Below are 20,977 nucleotides of genomic sequence, written 5' to 3'. Positions count from 1 at the left end.
TCACGTCGATTAGTGCCAAATCAGCACGGTTTCGTTAAGAAACGGTCTACTACAAGTAATTTAGTGGATGCGACTTCCTTTTATTTAAATGCCATGGAGTCCGGTTTTCAAACAGATGTCATTTACACAGATTGTCAAAAGCATTTGTCAGATTGTCAAACAGTTTGCTTTTATATAAATTGAGCAAATTTGGTTTCCCTTCAAATTTGTTGGATTGGATTAAATCCTATTTATTGGATCGTAAGTACTATGTCTTAATTAGATCCTGCACCTCAAATCAGTTTGTTGCTAATTCTGCGGTTCCTCAAGGTAGTCATTTAGGTCCTTTATTGTTTATTATAGCGATAAATGATGTTATTTCTATCATTAATCATAGTGAAATTATTATTTACGCTAATGATATGAAAATCTTCAAAATCATTTGCTGTCCTGAGGATTCCGTTAAATTGCAAGATGACATCTCCTCTTTTTCGACTTGGTGCAGCCACAATAACCTTCTCCTAAATGTTGGTAAATGTGCGATAGTTAGTTATACACGTAAATCTGTTCCGATTTTGGCTAATTATGTATGAGTGAGAAGTCAATAAACAGGGTCAATTCTTTTCGGGATTTGGGTGTTATCTTCGATGACAAATTGACTTTTAGGCCTCATTATAATACCATATTAATTAACAAAGCCAATTCAATGCTTGTTTTTGTAAAGAGATGGGGTAAAGAATTCAATAATCCATACATATTAAAATCTTTGTATATGTCATTGGTTCACTCCAATCTTGAATATACATGTCAAGTTTGGTCACTCCACAACCTATTACATATAAAAAGAATTGAAGCGGTCCAGAAAAAATTCATCAGATTTGCTTTATGCGGTTTAAACTGGGAAGGTCCCTTAAATTTACCACCCTTCAATAATAGGTTTCAATTTTTAAACTTGAATTCTTTGGAATCTAGGAGAATTGTTGCGGACATTTTGTTCATTCTTTAAATTAAGAACGGCCAAATTGATTCCCCATGAATTAAATCTATCATAGGTTCTAGTTTAAATAGCAGTACCCGTTTTAGGTCAGAAAATGCATTTAATACGGCCTTTAATCGGACGAATTATGGTAAATACGAACCAATAAATAGAATGTTCATCTATATTAATGAATAAAAAAGAATTATTGATTTGCCTATAAGTAAGCAACAACCAAAAAAGGTTTTGTTTTCTAACTTGCCATAATTTTCGTTTAATTATAAATTTCTGGTGTCTAGTTTTTAAAGTTTAAGTCATAGATAATAAATAAATGATAGCTTTACTTTAGATGTTGTTTGAAAAGTTTGAGGACTTTGTACCTGTTCGTCTCCGTTTATATTTGTTGTTTCTGTTTTCTCTGCTTTGATAAAATTTTTTAAATTTTGAATTAATGATATATTTTCATCGTTCATGCAATTGGAGCCGACTGAATGAGCTGATGTCATGTTGTTGATCAAAAGTGTTTTATAATTACATGTGAACTGTTTGGAATTGGGGTTTACATTCCTATAATTTAGTGACCGTATTGATCCAAAAAAATTTTCCAACGGATCTTGGTTAAAGTTCCGCAAATATATATATTTGATTCCATTTTGTTGAAGTCTATCCCCTATTTCTTTGAAGTTCTCAATATTCTTTATAAAATTTTGTATACAAGGTGGTTTAAATATTTTATTCGCTCTTGTAAAGTACATGCTGCATAAAATGGGTTTGGCTTCATTTTCCCAGAAGTATTTCTGTACTTCTCCGAATGGTCCTCTGAGCTCCTTACACCTTGGCGGATTCGAAGAACTACCATTCATGGAATCAAATAATCGATCCAAAAACATAATTGCGGCAGCGGTATCTCCTGCACCTTCTCCCAACACATGTGCATGTTCATTTACTTTTTTACCTGTTAAAATATTTTTAAATAAAATAAAATTTAAATAATATTAAATATAAGTAAAATATAAAAATATGGATAGGTAAAAAATACTAACCTATTTCAATTGTGTACAACATTAACTTTCCAACAGTAGCACTCAAAACTTTTACACAGTGAGATACTTTCATTTTTTTTAGGCAGTGTTGAAAAACATGCTGTTCAGTTAATTTTGTCATCCGCAAAACTGAAACTCCTGAATCTATTTCATAAAAGTTTTTAATATGATCCCATTTGGCTGTTACAGTAATATCTTCGTTTTTATAAATCAAGTTCTTTTCAATAAAATGATTTCGTATTAATTTTATTAAATGTGGGGGATCAATTATTGGATTTACGATTTTCCCATTGATTTCAAATCCACAACTTCGAAATTCTTTCCCCAAATTCATCGCTCTTATTCTCGAGTTTTCTTTTAGTGTTCTTATTGCTTTTATATTTGTTGTACCTCCGTCGCAAACTGTTGAAACAACTTCTAATCCAGCTTTTTGTGCTGTGTTTATAATAGTTGTAATTGCGGTTACAATTTTATTGGATGGGCATGTTGAGTTAACCAAATAATACATAACCGGTTGAAAAATAAATTAAATTTTTATAAATATAATCATCACTATGATTTTTAAATATTGTTTTTGGAAATAAACATTTCCATTTTAAATAATTTTCAATATTTTTATTTGGATTGGGGAATCTAGGTCTTTTACTTATTTTGTCTTTACAGAAAGGCACACAACACGAAATAACACCCATTGTCTAAATATTTTTTAAATATTCTTATATTCACTTATATAAATATAAGTGAATATAATACTTAATTTATTATTTTAATTCAATTTTTACACTGTTCATATTATTTTATTTAAATTTCACAAAACTTCATTCAAAATATAACCAACGACAACAACGAAAACTTTCTAAAAGAAAAGGTAACCTAAGAAACGCAACAAAAAAATAACAACTTTAAATTTGAACAAGTAAAAACGTTTCAGTCGGTATGAACCGATTGAATTATACCCTGCACCTTTCATTGTTGTATAGCAATTACTCAAACCTGTGAAACCATTCTATAGAAACTTCACGGATATGTCTGATCTATAACTGAACACACAACTGCCAAGTTTCGTGAATCTGACTTTATTATTTTTCTAAATATTTAAAATTAGCTTTTGGAGTTGTATGGCAGGTACCCGAACCTGCCAAGCAATTCCACTACAGCTTCGCTAATATATCTGATCTATAATTGGACACACAACTGCCAAGTTTCATGAATCTAACTTTATTACTTTTCCAAATATTTAAAATAAGCTTTTGGACTTGTATGGGAGCCACTCGAACCTGTCAAGCAATTCCACCAAAACTTCAGAAATATCTTTGATCTATAATTGGACACACAACTGCCAAGTTTCATGAATCTGTCTTTATTATTTTTCCAAATATTTAAAATTAGCTTTTGGAGTTGTATGGCAGGTACCCGAACCTGCCAAGCAATTCCACTAAAACTTCGCAAATATATCTGATCTATAATTGGACACACAACTGCCAAGTTTCATGAATCTAACTTTTTTATTTTTTCAAATATTTAAAGTAAGCTTTTGGACTTGTATGGGAGCTACTCGAACCTGTCAAGCAATTCCACCAAAACTTCAGAAATGTCTTTGACCTATAATTGGACACACAACTGCCAAGTTTCATGAATCTGACTTTATTATTTTTCCATATATTTAAAATAAGCTTTTGGACTTGTATGGGAGCCACTCGAACCAGTCAAGCAATTCCACCAAAACTTCAGAAATATCTTTGACCTATAATTGGACACACGACTGCCAAGTTTCATGAATCTAACTTTATTAATTTGGCGAATATAAAAAATTTGCTTTTAGAGTTGTATGGCAGCCACCCGAACCGGTGCAGCTATCTCATTAAAATTTTTAGAGTATATGTAGAATATAATTGGACACATGTATACAAAATTTTATATTTGTACCTTTATTAGTTTTTGAAATAATTAAAATAAACTCTTTGAGTTGTATGGCAGCTACCCGAACCCGTTGTCCGAATTGGTCCAATAACAATAGGGTTCGTCCTTGGCACAAAAGAAGCAACTTGTGAAAGTTTGGTGTCGATTGTATTATTCGTTTTTGAGTTATCGTGCGATCGGACGGACGGATGGACGGACGGACGGACGGACGGACGGACGGACGGACGGACGGACATGTCTAAATCAACGCAGAATTTTACGCTGAGCAAGAATATATATATATGTCCATACCGCAGATGACTCCTTCAAGTAGTTACAAACTCCATACCAAAGTTAATATACCCTTCACGAAGTGCAGGGTATAAAAAGAGTACTATTAGCGCCACTCTTTATTGTAAGAAGAACTAAAATCATGAAAATGTCAGATTTCAGCGATTTGTTCTAAGTTAGCTATCTAAGGATATCTGTCATTTATGGTTTAAGTATTATTGTATTATTGTTATTTAAATATGTAATATTTAAATATGTTGTATAAATGCATATGTACTTATATATAAGTTTTAGTTTTAAGCTATTTTATATTATGTTTGAGTTAAAAATTAAATAAATAAATAAATAAGGCCAACCTGCAAAGTACGTAAAATTATCATTGTTTAGGACTCCAATATATGCCCAACGTTTTGAGGTTTTCGCTGCTTTCATCAGTCAATGGTAACATAATTGCTGTCGAGGGCGAAGTTTCGGCACGTGTAATTAATTACTTTCCATTATTGACCTATCGAAGCGCTTTTGATTCCGAATGTGACAGTCAAAAGCCGCTAGTCTTGAATGTGTTGCTGTTGATTATCTCGCCATTCTTTGTAAATTCATTTGTGACGATTCCACCCGAATTTTTCTCCACATTTTTTCTATGTCGCCACTGAATGTGATCTTGTATTTTCTCCATCTCAATAGTATGGCTGTTAGCTCATCTTGAAATATTGGATATTAGCAATATTTCACTTTGTGTAGCGCGTGACGCATCGAAAACCACCCGTGGTTGGGTCATATTTCCCGAGTTATAAATAAAAATGTGAAAATTAGACGGTTTTTGCATGTTCCAACTATGAGGCCCCATAACCCCAAGAACAAGAGTTGAAAAACGAAAATGTCACCAGGCGTTCTTTGTACGTCTGAATGCATACCATCACCTCCTTCGGGAATACCTTTGAGTCGCGGAGACCCTGTATGAGCTTGTTTCAGTATTAAATTTTTCGATTTTCCATAACGCCTGTTCACTTAGATGACTGTAAACATGATAGTTACGTATTCATCGCAACGTTGTCTTTGCGACATTTTTTAAAACTTTGAGCGACAGGAGAATCAGTTTCTCCCTTCATTAAACCTTCTAAAATTATTTGGCGATAGATATTTACCCCACGTAATTAGTGAAAATAAGAATCAGCCAATTGTAGGTCGCGATATTTCTGCTGACTGCTGTTTTTGACTGAATTGTAGGGTCGTTGTGTAAATTTGAATCATTATTAGATTGACGATTCAGTAATGAGTGATTCTGACGCTTACATTGTTGCCATGTATGTTATGCTGGGACAGTTACTTCATAGATGACCGCTACCCAAACAATTGATATACAAAACTTTACCTTTAACTACTTCAAACCTTTTCATTGGATTTAAGGCCAAAAATTGTTCATATTTTCTGATCATATGCTGTCCAGCACAAAACTTGTTAAATTTAGGACTCGATTTCGAATCCCGAGGTAATCTTCTGTCATTAATTGCTTCCAGTGTTCCAAATCTTATCTCTAAATATTCTTTATGAGCTACATGCTTTTCATTTACAAGAAAAGCTCCGAGTTCTGGATTGGCATTAGATATTGGAACAAAAGGAGGATTTTGAGAGTTTAAATATTGTTGTTGCACAATTGAATTGCAACAACATACTTAAACCCAACGTGGCCCATGCGTCTCCCAACGTGGTACATCTCTTGTTTTACTGTTTCGTTGCTTCCAGAGCTGATGACTACATCGTGGAAATTTTTGAATAAGCAAGAAAACGATTATTGGATCCCAATTGGTAATGTCGACATCAAGGTTTTTTAGCGCTTGTAAGCATTCCGAGGTTGTATCAAGAAGTCCCTTAACTGCTTGAGCCGACTTACTGTTTATGTGGTTTGAGAATATAAAACCTTTAGTTGTGTATTAGTGCTCCCAGAAATCCTATCATGTTCAATCAATCACTGAATAATCATGCGAAATTTTTTTTTTGGTTATTTACGATTAAAAACGCAAAAATGTTTTTCTATTAGTTCTTATGGGAATTGCTTGCAATCATTTCTTAAGATGAAACAAAGTAATGTGATTAATCAGCGAAATGTGATTAATCAAGCTTATAGTAAATGTTAGAAATTTTAGAAATTGAGTTGTAATTTTAGTTGTTAAGTTGTTCTTCCTAAAAAGCATGTATTATTTTCGTTTTTAAGTTTTTTTTACAATCTAGTATGTTTCATAGTATGTTTAAATATAATTTTAGCTACATAAAAAAGGTAGAGAACGTCTTAAAAATGGAATGTATAGACTTTTTTTTACATCATTTTGTTAATTTATTTTATGAAATGAAATTATATTCAACGAAAATTTGAGAGTTTTTTCCAATTTATTTTTTTCTACTACATAAAATTTTCTTTATTTCCATAATTTCCACTTTTTAACAGTTTGTCTATTAAAAAATATATACATGCATTACATACTTCAAATTACATAAATACAAATTCATGTACATACTTCCTTTATTGTATGAAACACGGTTGGCAAAAGCAAAAACAAATATGATCAAACATCATCAATGATTGCAATACTCGTATTATTCAACCATTTCAATCAAAAGCTTTGACCAAACACGATTGTTTATGATTGTATGATTATATTATTTTAATTGAAAAAGTCAAACAATTCAAACAACTTTATGATTAATCGTGTTCGATCATCATTACTTGGAGCTGCATTGTGTATTTACCAAGAATCATTTCTACCGACCGTATTGTTTATACAATAGGTAGGTTGTGTGATGGCAACAAATTTTGCATATCAAGTTTTCGGTGGAAATGCACTTCTCCATGGCAGGGAAGTGTAAATAAACTATTTTTAGCAACCTGTCGGTCTGTCGGTCTGTGTGTGGACGTGTTTGTCTTAAGTTCGGCTGAACCGATTTTGATGAAATTTTATATGTAAGTTTATTTCGACCATGACATGGATTGATCAACTTTTGGGATATATCAGGCATCGGGAACTGTAATTTTTAGCGAGCCTGCTTTACTTTTTTGACCATTTTGAAGAAAATATTCAACCGATTTAGTTGAAATTTCATATATAAGCTTTTCTCGATCGACCGCGAAACCTCCTAACTTTTGGAAGAAATCAGGTGTCAGCAACTGGACGTTTACTACGGGCCAAATATACATTTTTGCGTATATAAAGATACATATATCAACCGATTTCATTGAAACTTAATATTTAAATTCTTCGTACTGGAGCAATGAACATATAAAGGTTTTGGAAAGAACAGGGTTAGATCAGAAAGCTGATCTGCGGTCCGATTTTACATTTTTCACCATATCTACGGAAAGAATGGATGGAATTTCTTGAAATTTGGTTTTTGAGTTCTAGTTATTATTGAAACTAACTAGCGACTATTGCAGGGAATTCGGGTAGCACAAAGCGAAACTCTACTGTGAGCCAAATTTACATTTTTCTAGGTATGCTAAGAAAGCTTACTAATGTCCTAAAAATTGGAAAGAAGTATTTAACAGGCATTTTTATAATATTCTGTAACGTTTTCACTTTACTAGACAATATTCATTGCGGTCGGTTATGTGCTGATCACATCAGATTTTTTATTATACCTCTTTTCTAACAGAGACCACGCGGTGATATAATTGTGTTCGGTGACTTGAAAATGACGAAGTACAAATATGCCTCGATATACATGTATAATTTTTGAGACCGAAATTTTCCTTTTTTACACAAATTTTTAGGTTAAGAAATAAATATTCAATTTGAAATATCAATACTAAATAAATATATATGCATTGTGTGCCATTGTGCATAAATACGTACATGTCATGTATTGGGGTGTGTTTGTAAACTTTATCAAGGAAATCGTTTTTAAATTTGAAACATTTAAAAGAATAACGTGTGCATAAAAAATTTTTTTTTTCGTTTTAAAAAACGTATATAAAACAAGGGAAAAATTTATATAAAAAGAAAAGTGGTATTTAAATTTTTTTCATATAATCGAAGTTATTTATATCGGGAGAAAGTATATCAAGGGAAACCTGTAATTCTTCCGCCTCTCCACTTAGGTGCATCTTTAAATGCTGCAATTTTTGCACAAATCACAAAAAATAGTTCACTTCTTGTAGTCTCTAGTAACGCCTCCATTTATTTTGGTTATAGTGTTTTCACAGGTTTTATTTTTAAAATGTTGTTGTATCGATTCATATGTCGTAAAAAATTATGTTTCTGTTTCTCGATATGCATCCTTTAGAAAACATTAAGACGTTACTTCGTTAAATTTTTTGTCAGAAATCTTAGCAATCAGTAACTTTTTATATCCTTGTTTAAATTCGTGTCACAACTTTTGAAAAATTTCATGTTTTATTTTGTAATGACAATCATCCTTATAGTTAATAACAAATATTAAGATCATATCAGCCTGGCCCATTTGATTATCAATTATTTCCATGTTAATAGGAAATATTTTAATATAGGAAATAATTTGTGTTGCAAATTCTTTAAATGATATTCAGCCCAACGTATGAACTTATAATTTAGCCTGGTATTTTTAGATAATTAATTGTTGCAGTTGTTTATGTGTTCCAAATTTCATATGTTTCATTTATTTTCACGATAATACGTTATGTTTTCCATATTTGCATAATCATGAAATATTTTAATTGTTAATTCGATTATGCCGTTATTATTTTGAATTATACCGTTGAACACGTACACGGTTTTCATTAATTCAATATTTTCTACATATTTTTAATTATTAATTCAATATATTCTACATATTATGATGCAACTGTTAAATTATTTTTGTTCATCATAATTATTTGTAATCGAACTTTTTTATGTGAATTGAATATGTCGAATTAATTATTCATTTTTTCGCAATATTCGGCAGTTGCTTTTACGTATTCGGTTATAGAGCTTGAAAATTTTTCCAATAGGTTCGTTGTGCGTATGGCTGCTGAGATCGAATTTGTGTTGCATATGTTATTCGCATTATAGGAAACGTATTCGGTTAAATATGGTTAACTGTAAGTTAAGATAACATTCTAGTTACACATGTACCTTGTTCTCGGCGATGTATTTTATATAAATACTCTATTACAGACCAGCCTGTTATCACGAATGAGGTTTTAAACTTTTTATCCATAAGAATATTTCTGCTCAACTTAATTAAATAGCATATGCAGGAACAGCAATAAATTTTTTTATTGCTTTTCAAAAAATATGAAATGTTCCTATTTATCTTTAAATGTCTGAATAAATAACGGTTATATCATCCTTAATCGTTTAAAATTGCTTTGATTATAGTTCCAGCCTCTTGGCATTTATCAATTTTAAACAAAATTTATCAATGGAAAAAACAATATTTTCTAATTTTTACCATGTATTGATGATTCTGAGACTACGTGCCCTATAACATAATTCCACGATGAAACCAATTCTCGTATTGCAAAAACCCATATTTTTTTTTTCTTTATTTGTAAAAGTTGATATAAAAAATTATACATATAATTTTAAAATATATTTCATCTCCAAAAATATATTAAATTAAAAAAAAAATATAAAATGAAAAAAAGGATACAAAAAAAAAATAAAAATTTGGTACAATAATAACAAGCAAATTTTAGTATAAAAACAAAAAAAAAAGAAAAAAATGTTAAAACAACTATAACAATGACCATTGCACACCATACTGCCTTATGGTATATTCTGACACAATATATATCTTTTAAGTTTATTTTTAAATATACTAATTAAATCAATTTGTTTAAGCTCGATGGAAAGTTCATTATATAATTTCAAGCACTTAAAAAGACAATTATTTTTTTGTTGATTTATCCTGAATAAAGATAAATAAAAATTTGATTTATTTCGGGTATTGTGGTTATGAATATCTATACCCCTATTGAGAATAAAATTATGTTTTATTTTACTATTTATTATCTTAAATGCCGTTAAATAGAGTTCGCGTTTGCAGATATTATCAAAACTAATATATTTTTCAGTATATAGAAAACTTGTTGGATACAAGCTAGAATAGAAATGGATGATTTTAATTGCCTTCTTGTGTAAGATATTCAGTTGATGTAATGCTTGCATGCTAGCTCCACTCCATATAGGATGTAAATAAATAATATGCGATAATATAAAAGCAGAATAGATGGAATATAAAGTGTTAGCTGAAATATATTTTCGAATTCTTCTAAGAACGAAAAGATACATCGCAATTTTCCTAGAAATATGGAAAATATGATCCACCCATTTTAATCTTTTATCTATTAATAATCCTAAGTAATTTAAATTTTCGCAAGTATCTACGGTTACAGAATCAAGGGAAAAATCTAAGGAACTATAGGTTTTATTGCCCAAAAGTAATATTTTTGTTTTACTAACATTTAAACGTAGTCTATGATGTGTAATCCACTCCTCTACTTTAATAAGGTTCCCCTCAACGAAATTTCTAAGAGAACTTTCATTTCAGCATATTTCAGGAATATATTATCCGCATATAATTGAATTGAACCTGCGAGATCCAATCGTGAAATGTTGTCAATGTAAATTTTGAACAAATCAGGCCCCAGAATTGAAATCTGCGGGACACTCTTAGATATGGGCAACAAACCACTTAAATAAAATCCTTTTTTGACTTTTTGCAATCTACCACTCAAATATGCTCTGAAAAAATTAACATCAAAACAGATTTGTCAATTTGGAGAGTAAAATTTCGTGATCAACGCAGTCGAATGCCTTTTGTAGATCTAGTGATAGAACAGCAACGGATTTACCATCATCCATATTATTGGTCATAAAATTACTTAAATTTAAGCATGCCGCAGTCGTGTTTGAGTTTGTTTCGAAACCGTACTGATGTTCATGTAAAATATTGTTGTTTGTTAGAAATTCATCCATGCGATTCTTTATAACTTTTTCAAATATTTTTGACAGCGCTGTCAAAACAGATATTGGGCGGTAGTTGGAGGGGTCCGTCAAGCTTCCGCTTTTATGAATTGGTGTCACGGTTGCTATCTTGAGAGACTGTGGAAATATAGATCTTTCGAAAGAATCGTTTATAAATTTAACTAAGATAGGAGTAATGCGGGTCGAGAACCTTTTAATAAACTTAGCTGATATGTTATCATAACCCGTAGCAGCAGACGGTTTTAAGTCTGCTATAATTTTCTCAACCTCCAACCTGCAAGTGAGGTATAAGTTAAAACTATTGTGAATAGTACGTCTGTTTCGATTAATATACGTAAAATCTATTGGAAGAGAAGAAATACCTAAATTGCTCGTAACATTAGTAAAATATGAATTTTATTTAGAAGCAATATCACAATTGGCAGTAAAAACCACACCATCAATCTCTAAGGCACTAATTGCTTCGTTACATTTGTAAGTATCGCTATTATATATTATTTTATTATAAAAATCCCACAGATTTTTCGAGTTAGCTGTACTGCTCACGTCTCTCGAAAAATGGTTTTTTTTTTTGCTTGGGTAATTAATTTGTTAAATTATGAATTTTACTTAAATTAGAATTGAACATCATAGTTGCGGAAATAATAAGAAAGTGCTTATTACACTACTAATTTATCTTAATGGAAATTTCTTCATGCAACTGCAGAACAGATGGATGACGTAATCAAAGGAACGAGTTAAAGGCAGAAAAATTCATTAAAAAAATTTTTCTCCTCGAACTGGACTCGAACCAGTGACCTACCGCTTTCTAGGCGGACGCTCTACCAACTGAGCTACAGAGGCATGAAGAAATTGCCGACGAAATGTTCTCTACATTGCTTATACTGTAATTCACATGATTACTAAGTATTAGTAATCATACTACTTTCAAAAGTTATTTTCAAAAAATTTTTAAAACTATTTTGAATTTGGTTTTGATGTGCTAAAAAGTTGTTGTAAGCAAATTATTTTCTGTTAAATTTGTAAAATAAAAATATACATATATCGGGAAAATGTCGCGTGCATTATATTTTGAAAGTGAAGAAACGGTAGTAAGTGAAGAAACGCAAGCTATTCAAAGACGACATATAAGAGATTCAACTAATCCATTGGATTTAGACAGCAAAATGTATGTTTATGTACCTTTTTTATTTTATTATTTATATAATATGTACACATTTTTTAGGTTTATCCAGAATTTCAGATTATCATTCCTTGCCAGGTTTAAGTCCTCTTCCATTTTTTTTACTAACCGCGCAATTTGTTTTTTGTTGCTTACGATTTTACTCCTAAATAAAATATATGAATAACATTTTGAAAGAAAATAATTTAGAAAAAATGCTTACATTTTAAAAAAGCAATTAATTACACCAGTTTCCTTGATAAAATGAAGATTTTACAAAAAAAAAAATCTGTCGTCTAAAAATTTGTACCCGCTTTTAAATCGGTGAAAATCCGACAATTTATCGTTTTCATAATACCAGCTAATACGTTTCCTATACAGGAAAAAAAGCTTTCCCGACTCCGATAAAATTTACCGATAAACAATGTTGGTAATACAAACACAAAATTTTGCCGATAAATTATCGTTTATCGGCCGATACCGATATACATAATAGAGGGGAATAAAAAGAATAAAATAAGAAAAAAAATTAGAAAGTGAAATAGAATGAAACAAATGTAAACCAGAATGAATGCACGAAAATTCATCTATACTACCTGCAATAGTTATATGATTATGTTTCAATAAAAGTATTAATGAAAGGGTAAGCCTGATCTTAGTACCGGTATTACATGTGAGTGGTGATGAACAAAATTTTAATACTATAGCAAGAATAATAATTAAAATCATTCCCCTAAAAAAAATTATTAAATCTAAATTGAATTTTAAACGAGAAAAAAATAGAGTTGACTTTGTCAACTCTGTGATACCCGTACGAATTTGTTATCCCGTGTGCGAATAAATATGCCATAACTGACTATGGGACAGACTATGACTTTAAGTTGCCGTATTACCATATTAATTTATGCAAAATATGAAATTTATGTGTTCTTCAAAATACTGTGTGAGCCAAACTACTATTGAAGTTGTTTGGCAGCTACCAGAAAGAGCCAAGAGATTTTAACGAATTTTATCAAGCACATCGGCCCTAATATTATATTCGCTTGTGTGAAATTTCAATACCATAGCTTTTATAGTTTCTGAGATATAGCCAAATAACTTTTGAAGTTGCATGACAGGTACCAGAAAGAGCCGAGCAATTTCAACGACTTTTATCAAACACATCGGCCCTACTAATATATTCAATTGTGTGAAATTTCAGTAGCATAGCTTTTATAGTTTCTGAGATATAGCCAAATAGCTTTTGAAGTTGTATGGCAGGTACCAGAAGGAGCCAAGCAATTTCAACGATTTTTATCAAGCACATCCGCCCTACTTATATATTTTTTTGTGTGAAATTTCAATACCACAGCTTTTACAGTTTCTGAGATATAGCCAAATAAATTTTGAAGTTGTATGGAAGCTACCCGAACCAATACCCCGATCATGTCCAATTTAAATAGGGTTCTGGCACTTACTACAATAAATCATTTGGTGAAGTTAGCTCAATTAGTTTTTGAGTTATCGCTGGGACGGACGGACAGACGGACGGACAGACAAAGCTAAATCAACTCAGAATTCGCCGCTGATCAAAAACATACACTTGAGTCTATATCCAACACCATTATTTCTTAGCGTTACAAACGGTAAGGCAAATTTAGTATACCCTTCGAAGATACGTTCGTACGGGTATAAAAATAGTAAAAAGAAAATAATACATAAAAATTAAGCATAACAATATTATATTTTTTTAAAAAGGTAAAAAGTAAAGCTAAAAAATAAATGTGATATAGCAAGCAATAAATTTATTTGATAAAAAAATTGCTGTTGTGTAGTATGAAATTGTAGTTTTGTAGTGAAATAAATGAATAGTAATAGCTATATAACCACAAAATGCTTTAAAGTGCAAAATTAATTTAAATTTGAACTTCACATACATAGCTTTTTCTTTTTTTTAAATTTTAAATTTTTTATGAAAATTGATAATCATTGTTTGAAAATTGATAATCATTAAAATAATCATTAAAATAATGATAAAATAATGATAAGCAAATTTTCCTTTTTCGTATGTGAATATATACAATATAAAGTGCACCAATGCAATAAGGCAATTGTGCAGTGCGATGATAGAAATTGTTATAAATTGTTTTACAAATGTGATCAATCTAAAAATGAAAATGATATCTATATAATTAATGCATTTAAAAAATTTTAAAGTTAAAATTGGCAAATGAATTTTAATTAGTTTTAAATCATAATAAGCTTTAATAATGATATTAGTGTGTGTGCAATTGAAGTTATTTAGAATAATTATATTAGTGAAAATGTAAACAAGATGAAATATAAAAAGCATTGAGATAATATTAAATAAATTTTTAGTGTTACAATGAAAAAATAAGCTATTAAAGGTTGAAAATATTTTTAATGTTTCTAATATGGCTAAAATTTGTAATACTAAATATTTTACTTGCTTTGCTTTCGCGAAGAAATATTTTATTATGCTTGACCCACAGGAATTTCATTTTCTTTGCAGTTTTAATAGTTTTCGCTTCAAAGTAAAGCTTGCTTTGCAGCGGCGACAAATGATGGCGAAAAAAGATTTCGTTGTTTGTACCATTTGATGACAAACCTAATTCAGCCGCAAATATAAGTCCAAAGCTTTTTTTCTTTGACATTATGTCATTTTTAATTACATCAGAGCTTAATTTCACTGCATATGCACAGCTTTCTGTTTTTCCTTTAATTTGTTTTGATAATGGCGTTATACATTTAATGTTTTCAGGTGTCGCAATAATATTTAATTTTTCCCATATTTTATTAAAATCTGCATTGTTTAAATTCGGTGGCAGGCCAGAAATACGGATATTGTCCTTTCTTTCCTTCTGAAATGGCTCATCCAGCACCATTTCCATGCCATTTACTCAGTCCTCTAATGTTTTTACATAACCTTCCATATCACACATTTTACTATTCAAAAAATGATTTTCTTTTTTAATAGCCTTATTTTCTTGTAATATTTCATCAATTTTAGTGGATAAAAAAATCTGTGGAGTTCGTATTTCAGACACAACTAGGCCTAGTGTTTTCAAGTAGTGCGCCATTTTGTCTATAGTGCAGTTGGAAAAATCATAGGTGGAAAGTGCATCCAAATTAATCAAATTCCTATTTCTTTTCCTATTTTATTTTCTCTATAAACTCCATCAATTCAAACCCCATTGAACAAATAGTTTCTTGAGTTATATTCTAATTCTTGTCTTATCTTTATTCCATCAAATATTAAAACAGCTAATTTTTCACAGAAATTTTTTCTAATTCAATTTTCGTTTCAATACCTCAAATAATTTTTCATTTACTCGTATTCCCGGTTGGACACTATCTATTGGTACCCAATTCTGTAAAGAACAAATACATAGCTATGAACTGAAATTCTATATTTTCATTTAAAAATCTGAAATATAACGGAGATTTAAAGAAAATTCGCAAACATTATCATCCCAGAGTCAACATTATCAATCTCGTTCATTATCATCCCAGACTGTCTTTAATTTCCGGTTTTTCAGCAAAATTTTACAAAATGTTTCTGAGATTTTTCTTTTCAATAAACCATACGTTTATGGTTTTTTATAGTTTTACATTTTTTTGTTAGAAATTTTTGTCTTAATTTCATATATTTATTTTTCCATAACTGAATTGCTTTTCTATATTTTTGGCAATGTTGACATTCATAATTTGGCAAAGAGAAAGTACTTGTAAAATCCATATCGTGATAATCAGAAAGTTTCCTCAAAAATTTTTGATCCTAAATATGTTCTTGTACCTTCCTTATTTTGCTTATGAACATTGGTACAAATTCTTGGTTCATTCACAACTTCAACATCAAAATTCGATGAATCAAAATTTTCCTCTAATTGGTTTTTTCGTTTTTTTGTCACACCTATACTTTGGATATTTAAAAAACTTTTTTCTAAGGAATTTGATGAACAGGTAGAAACCATACACTTTTTTACTCTTTGAGTTTTCATATTAAAATTTAAACAAGTAAAAACGTTTCAGTCGGTATAAACCGATTGAATTATACCCTGCACCTTTCGTTATTGTGTAGCAATTACTCGAACCTCTGAAACCATTCTATAGAAACTTCACGAACATGTCTGACCTATAATTGGACATCCGACTGCCAAGTTTCATGAATCTGACTTTATTATTTTTCCAAATATTAAGAATAAGCTTTTAGACTTGTATGGGATCTACTTGAACCTGTTAAGCAATTCCACCAAAACTTCAGAAATATATTTGAGCCATAATTGGACAGATGACTGCCAAGTTTCATGAATCTGACTTTATTATTTTTCCAAATATTTAAGATTAGCTTCTGGAGTTGTATGGCAGGTACCCGAACCTGTCAAGCGATTCCTCTAAAACTTCAGAAATATATTTGACCTATAATTGGACACATGACTGCCAAGTTTCATGAATCTGACTTTATTATTTTGCCGAATATAAAAAATTTACTGTTGGAGTTGTATGGCAGCCACCCGAACCGGTGCAGCTATCCCATTATAATTTTTAGAGCATGTTTAGAATATAATTGGACACATGTATACAAAATTTTATATTTATAGCTTTATTAGTTTTTGAAATATTTAAAATAAACTCTTGGAGTTGTATGGCAGCTACCCGAACCCGTTGTCCGAATTAGTCCAATAACAATAGGGCTCGTCCTTGGCACAAAAGAAAAAACTTGTGAAAGTTTGGTGTCGATTGCATTATTCGTTTTTGAGTTATCGTGCGAACGGACGGACGGACGGACGGACGGACGGACGGACGGACAGACGGACATGTCTAAATCGACGCAGAATTTTACGCTGAGCAAGAATATATATATATGTCCATACCGCAGATGACTCCTTCAAGTAGTTACAAACTCCATACCAAAGTTAATATACCCTTCACGAAGTGCAGGGTATAAAAACTGAGACTTTCACAAAAATTTAACAAAATTTAAGCACAACTTTTCTTGAAATTAAAACGCTAAACCAATTTATATAAAATAGCTCACATTACTCTTAGAATCTAATAAATTATTTTCTAAGAAAAAAATTTTAAATTTAAGTAGATACGAGTATAAAATTCAAATTTTACTTGAAGAGGAAACCTGACACGCAATTTACAGAACAATATGGAAGTAGTAAATTTCCAACTTAGTCAGGCACCACTTAATTGAATTGGAGGGTTTATTGATACATATGTATATGTAATATCCAAAATATGTACATATATATATATATATATTATTATATTAAATCGATATATGTATAATAATTAAACAATACACTAAAAAAAAACCCATATTTAAAGTGGCTATACACCATTTCGAAGCTCATATTTCTGCTTTGAAAATAAAATATTTCCTAACTCGTAATATTTTTATTCAAAGTAGAAATAATTTTTATCTTTATATGATATTACCATATTTCAATGCTTCTTATAGTCAAACGTGCTATAATTATTTCCATATAATCATTTAATCATTTCCATATAATTTATGGATCTGACCATTGGTGCAGTGGTTATGGCACCGGTCCTTTAACCGAAGGGTCTCGGGTTCAAACCCCGCGGTCAGGTCACTATAAAAATTATATTCAATATTATTATAACTTAATATACAATACTAATAAATACTAGGGGCCCCTGTGGTTTGCTTATAAGCAGCATTATCTGTTGTAAAAACAGGATTGTGGCAATCAATTTTAAAATAAGTTTAGAAAAACTTGTACATATTATGGCATACATATGCAGGTATATACTTGTATATGCATAAATATCATATTGGTTTGAATACTAATAAATAAAAGTAATGGAAATATTTTTAATTTAATAAATTTTAAGATGTAATATGTGTCACTGTTAATTACATAGATATGATTAAAATTCAATTTAAGAATTAGTTAACAATTAAGAACGAAAAATTTCCTTATAAACAACTTTATCTGTTAAAATATTTCCATCATCGATTTTTCCCTGACGAACCGTATCTTTGACTTGAATTTTTAAAGAAATGGAGCCTATGGCTCTTGAACATGCTGTGTATAATTGCCCATGCGAAAAGCACTGCTGGGGGAGATAGAGGCCAACCTTTTCAAAAGTTTGCCCTTGGGACTTATTTATAGTCATGGCATATGCAAGACGGATGGGGAACTGATGCCGAACAAAATTAAAAGGAAAGGAAATAGTACCTTTCACGTTAAACTTTAAAACCAAAGTGAATGTGAGTTAATAAAAAATCAATGCCTCTTTTCTTTATACAGACCTGGCTTGGCTACTTACTCAATTGAAATTTCGCAAGCACACGAAGAATAATTGCCTTAGTACGTAACGTAACGTTATTCGTGTTCTTATATCTCTCACAATTTTTAGTTTTATTTTTTTTAATTCCATTCCATGTTAAATACAACAACAAAAAATTATTTTACTCTTACTTAACTCATTTAAAATATTTCGCTTCCTTTTGCTTTTTATTTTTGTTTATGGTAGTAAAGCAAAAAAACAAAAAAAATATTACTACTCTTTTTTTATTCTCTTTCGCTTTTCGTTTTTCATTTTTTGTTTTTGTTTTACAGTATGTATAATCAATTGAGTAATGTATGTACCCAGTATTCTCTTTTGCTATTTTCATTTTTTTATTTTTGTTATTTATTAGATTATATGTATACCTGTTCATGAACTGGAAAAATCTTGTAAAATATAATATAGATTATACAAGTAATTTTCAAATATTCGTAATATTCGATATTAAAAAAAAACTAAGAAAAATAAACAGTAAATATTAATAACCTCAAATAATTAATATAAATAAAACTACGGCAGGCTAGTCACCTACCTAGTTAAACTCTATGACGCTATGAAACTAGCTAGAGAAATCATGCACTAGCCCTATGCTCCTTCTAGGAGTGAATAAAGGAAAAAAAAATATAATTTATGGACAAAATAAAGCTAAAACAGATATAATGCATAGAAATTTCGTAAGTAATCTAATTTTGATATAAAAGTGCTGTAATAAAGATTTAATAATAGCTCATTTCGCAATAGCGCTTTTTATTTTTCAAAATAAAATGTAGCTGAATGAATAATGTCTCGATAAATACAAGTTTATCGGTATTCAAATAAAAATATTAGCAAATGAGAAAGAATTTATTTGTAATGTGTCATGAAAATGATGCTAAACTTGTTGCAATATACTAATACGTTCATTCGGGGTCCAAAACCGCACTGTCACCTCCTAGTGGTGAGCTCCGGTAATGGCGGAGGATAAGGGGTTTATTGAAACGATCAGGGTTACGTTCGACTCGTGGTCATGTTTCACGGCGAACCTCTTACTTTGTGAGTTTCAGCCCTTTATCTATACGTCAGCTGACGACAGGCGTCCCAGGTCAAGGTGGAACAGAATATGCCGATGACTGCATGGCTACGGGGGAGCATAGTCGTGAATATGCGGACTCTGGATACTAGGCACTCTCCAGTTTAAACAAGCCTTCCCATGGTATGCCGGGCTCTGCCATGGGTGACTATACTTTCACGCGCTGGTCGTGGGATTGCAATGGGGAACGAAAATAATAACAACAACAACAACAGCAACAACAGCAACAACAAGAACAACAACAATGAGAACAACTTTGACAAATACAACAATTGCAACAACAACAACAACAACAGTGACAATTACAACAACAAGAATACTAAGGACAACATTAATACTAACACAGTTAGTGCTCAGGGGTCTGTGGAACCATCCCCAGAAGAGGGAGAGGTCAGAAAGCAACACCTCTGTTGCAGGGTCCTCAAAAAAGGATTTCGATGAAGGGCAATGTTGAGGAAAAGGTCTTTGGGAACATTCCTCAACAAAACCCGAAAATGACTTCTAATCGGGATGCAGTAGCACAGGTCAAGGTGGCCATCACTCATAGACTGCATCCAGAGGAAAGGCTATCCGAAGTCCAGTTGAGGAAAATCAAAGTAGCCATCACGGATGAAATGGATAAAGTTGTGAATTCTCATCCACAATTCACTGCACCGTTGCAAATGCGTGGATTGATTGCCGTAACATGCAATAATCAAAACACCAGGGAGTGGATAACCAGTGTCTTCAGAAAGATAAAGCCTTGAGACGGCTGCAACGTCGTGGTACTGGATGGCGACGGCATGCCCAAACAACATGTCTGCGTCACCTACGTACCAAAGGACGAGACAACCGTAGGGAAACGGAAGGACCATCGACCAGCACGCCTAATACAAGCGTCCCGGGTGAACCAAAAGGACTCAAGCAAATTGGGCAGCTTGGAACTTCTTCGGCATTTGCTGTTGGACGGGCTAGTGTGGCACCTAGGACGTAAAAAGGCGGCAATGAGAAGTAAGGCTCATGTAAAGCCTTTGTCTAACGGGCCAAAGCCCATAGATAAGAGCCGGAGGAAATGACATGGCTGTGAGGTCCGCCCGTACACGCGTATATATGCAACCCTTGACCCGTATTGTACGGTGTTCAAGTCCCACAGGATAAACTTTTTTCAAATTTTTAATTAGAACAAGTTAAAATTCAATCTTTTTCTACTTTACAAGTGCTTACATTCGTAAAGTTTTGTGTTATTAAAACATTAAAAAGTTGATTTAAAAAAACCTCCCAGGTTCCGTTCATTTTTTTTAAGATTTCAAT

The 20,977-nt window shown here is 31.3% G+C and overlaps 1 protein-coding gene across 1 annotated transcript; it reads right to left on the bottom strand.

The window, feature by feature from the left end:
- Nucleotides 1-326: 326 nt before the first annotated feature.
- LOC129611534 (uncharacterized) lies at nt 327-4,620 on the bottom strand. The gene is made up of 5 exons (XM_055524725.1): nt 4,545-4,620; nt 1,999-2,433; nt 1,709-1,910; nt 1,300-1,522; nt 327-500 (listed from the first exon to the last, which is right to left on the bottom strand). The coding sequence occupies exons 1-5, from the start codon at nt 4,618-4,620 to the stop codon at nt 327-329; spliced, it is 1,110 nt and encodes a 369-aa protein (XP_055380700.1).
- Between the last annotated feature and the right edge of the window lie 16,357 nt (nt 4,621-20,977).

The sequence above is a fragment of the Condylostylus longicornis genome, unplaced genomic scaffold (assembly GCF_029603195.1).
Source record: "Condylostylus longicornis isolate FDR11 unplaced genomic scaffold, ASM2960319v2 ptg000051l, whole genome shotgun sequence".
Taxonomy (NCBI): domain Eukaryota; kingdom Metazoa; phylum Arthropoda; class Insecta; order Diptera; family Dolichopodidae; genus Condylostylus; species Condylostylus longicornis.
This window is presented reverse-complemented; position numbering and strand designations above follow the sequence as displayed.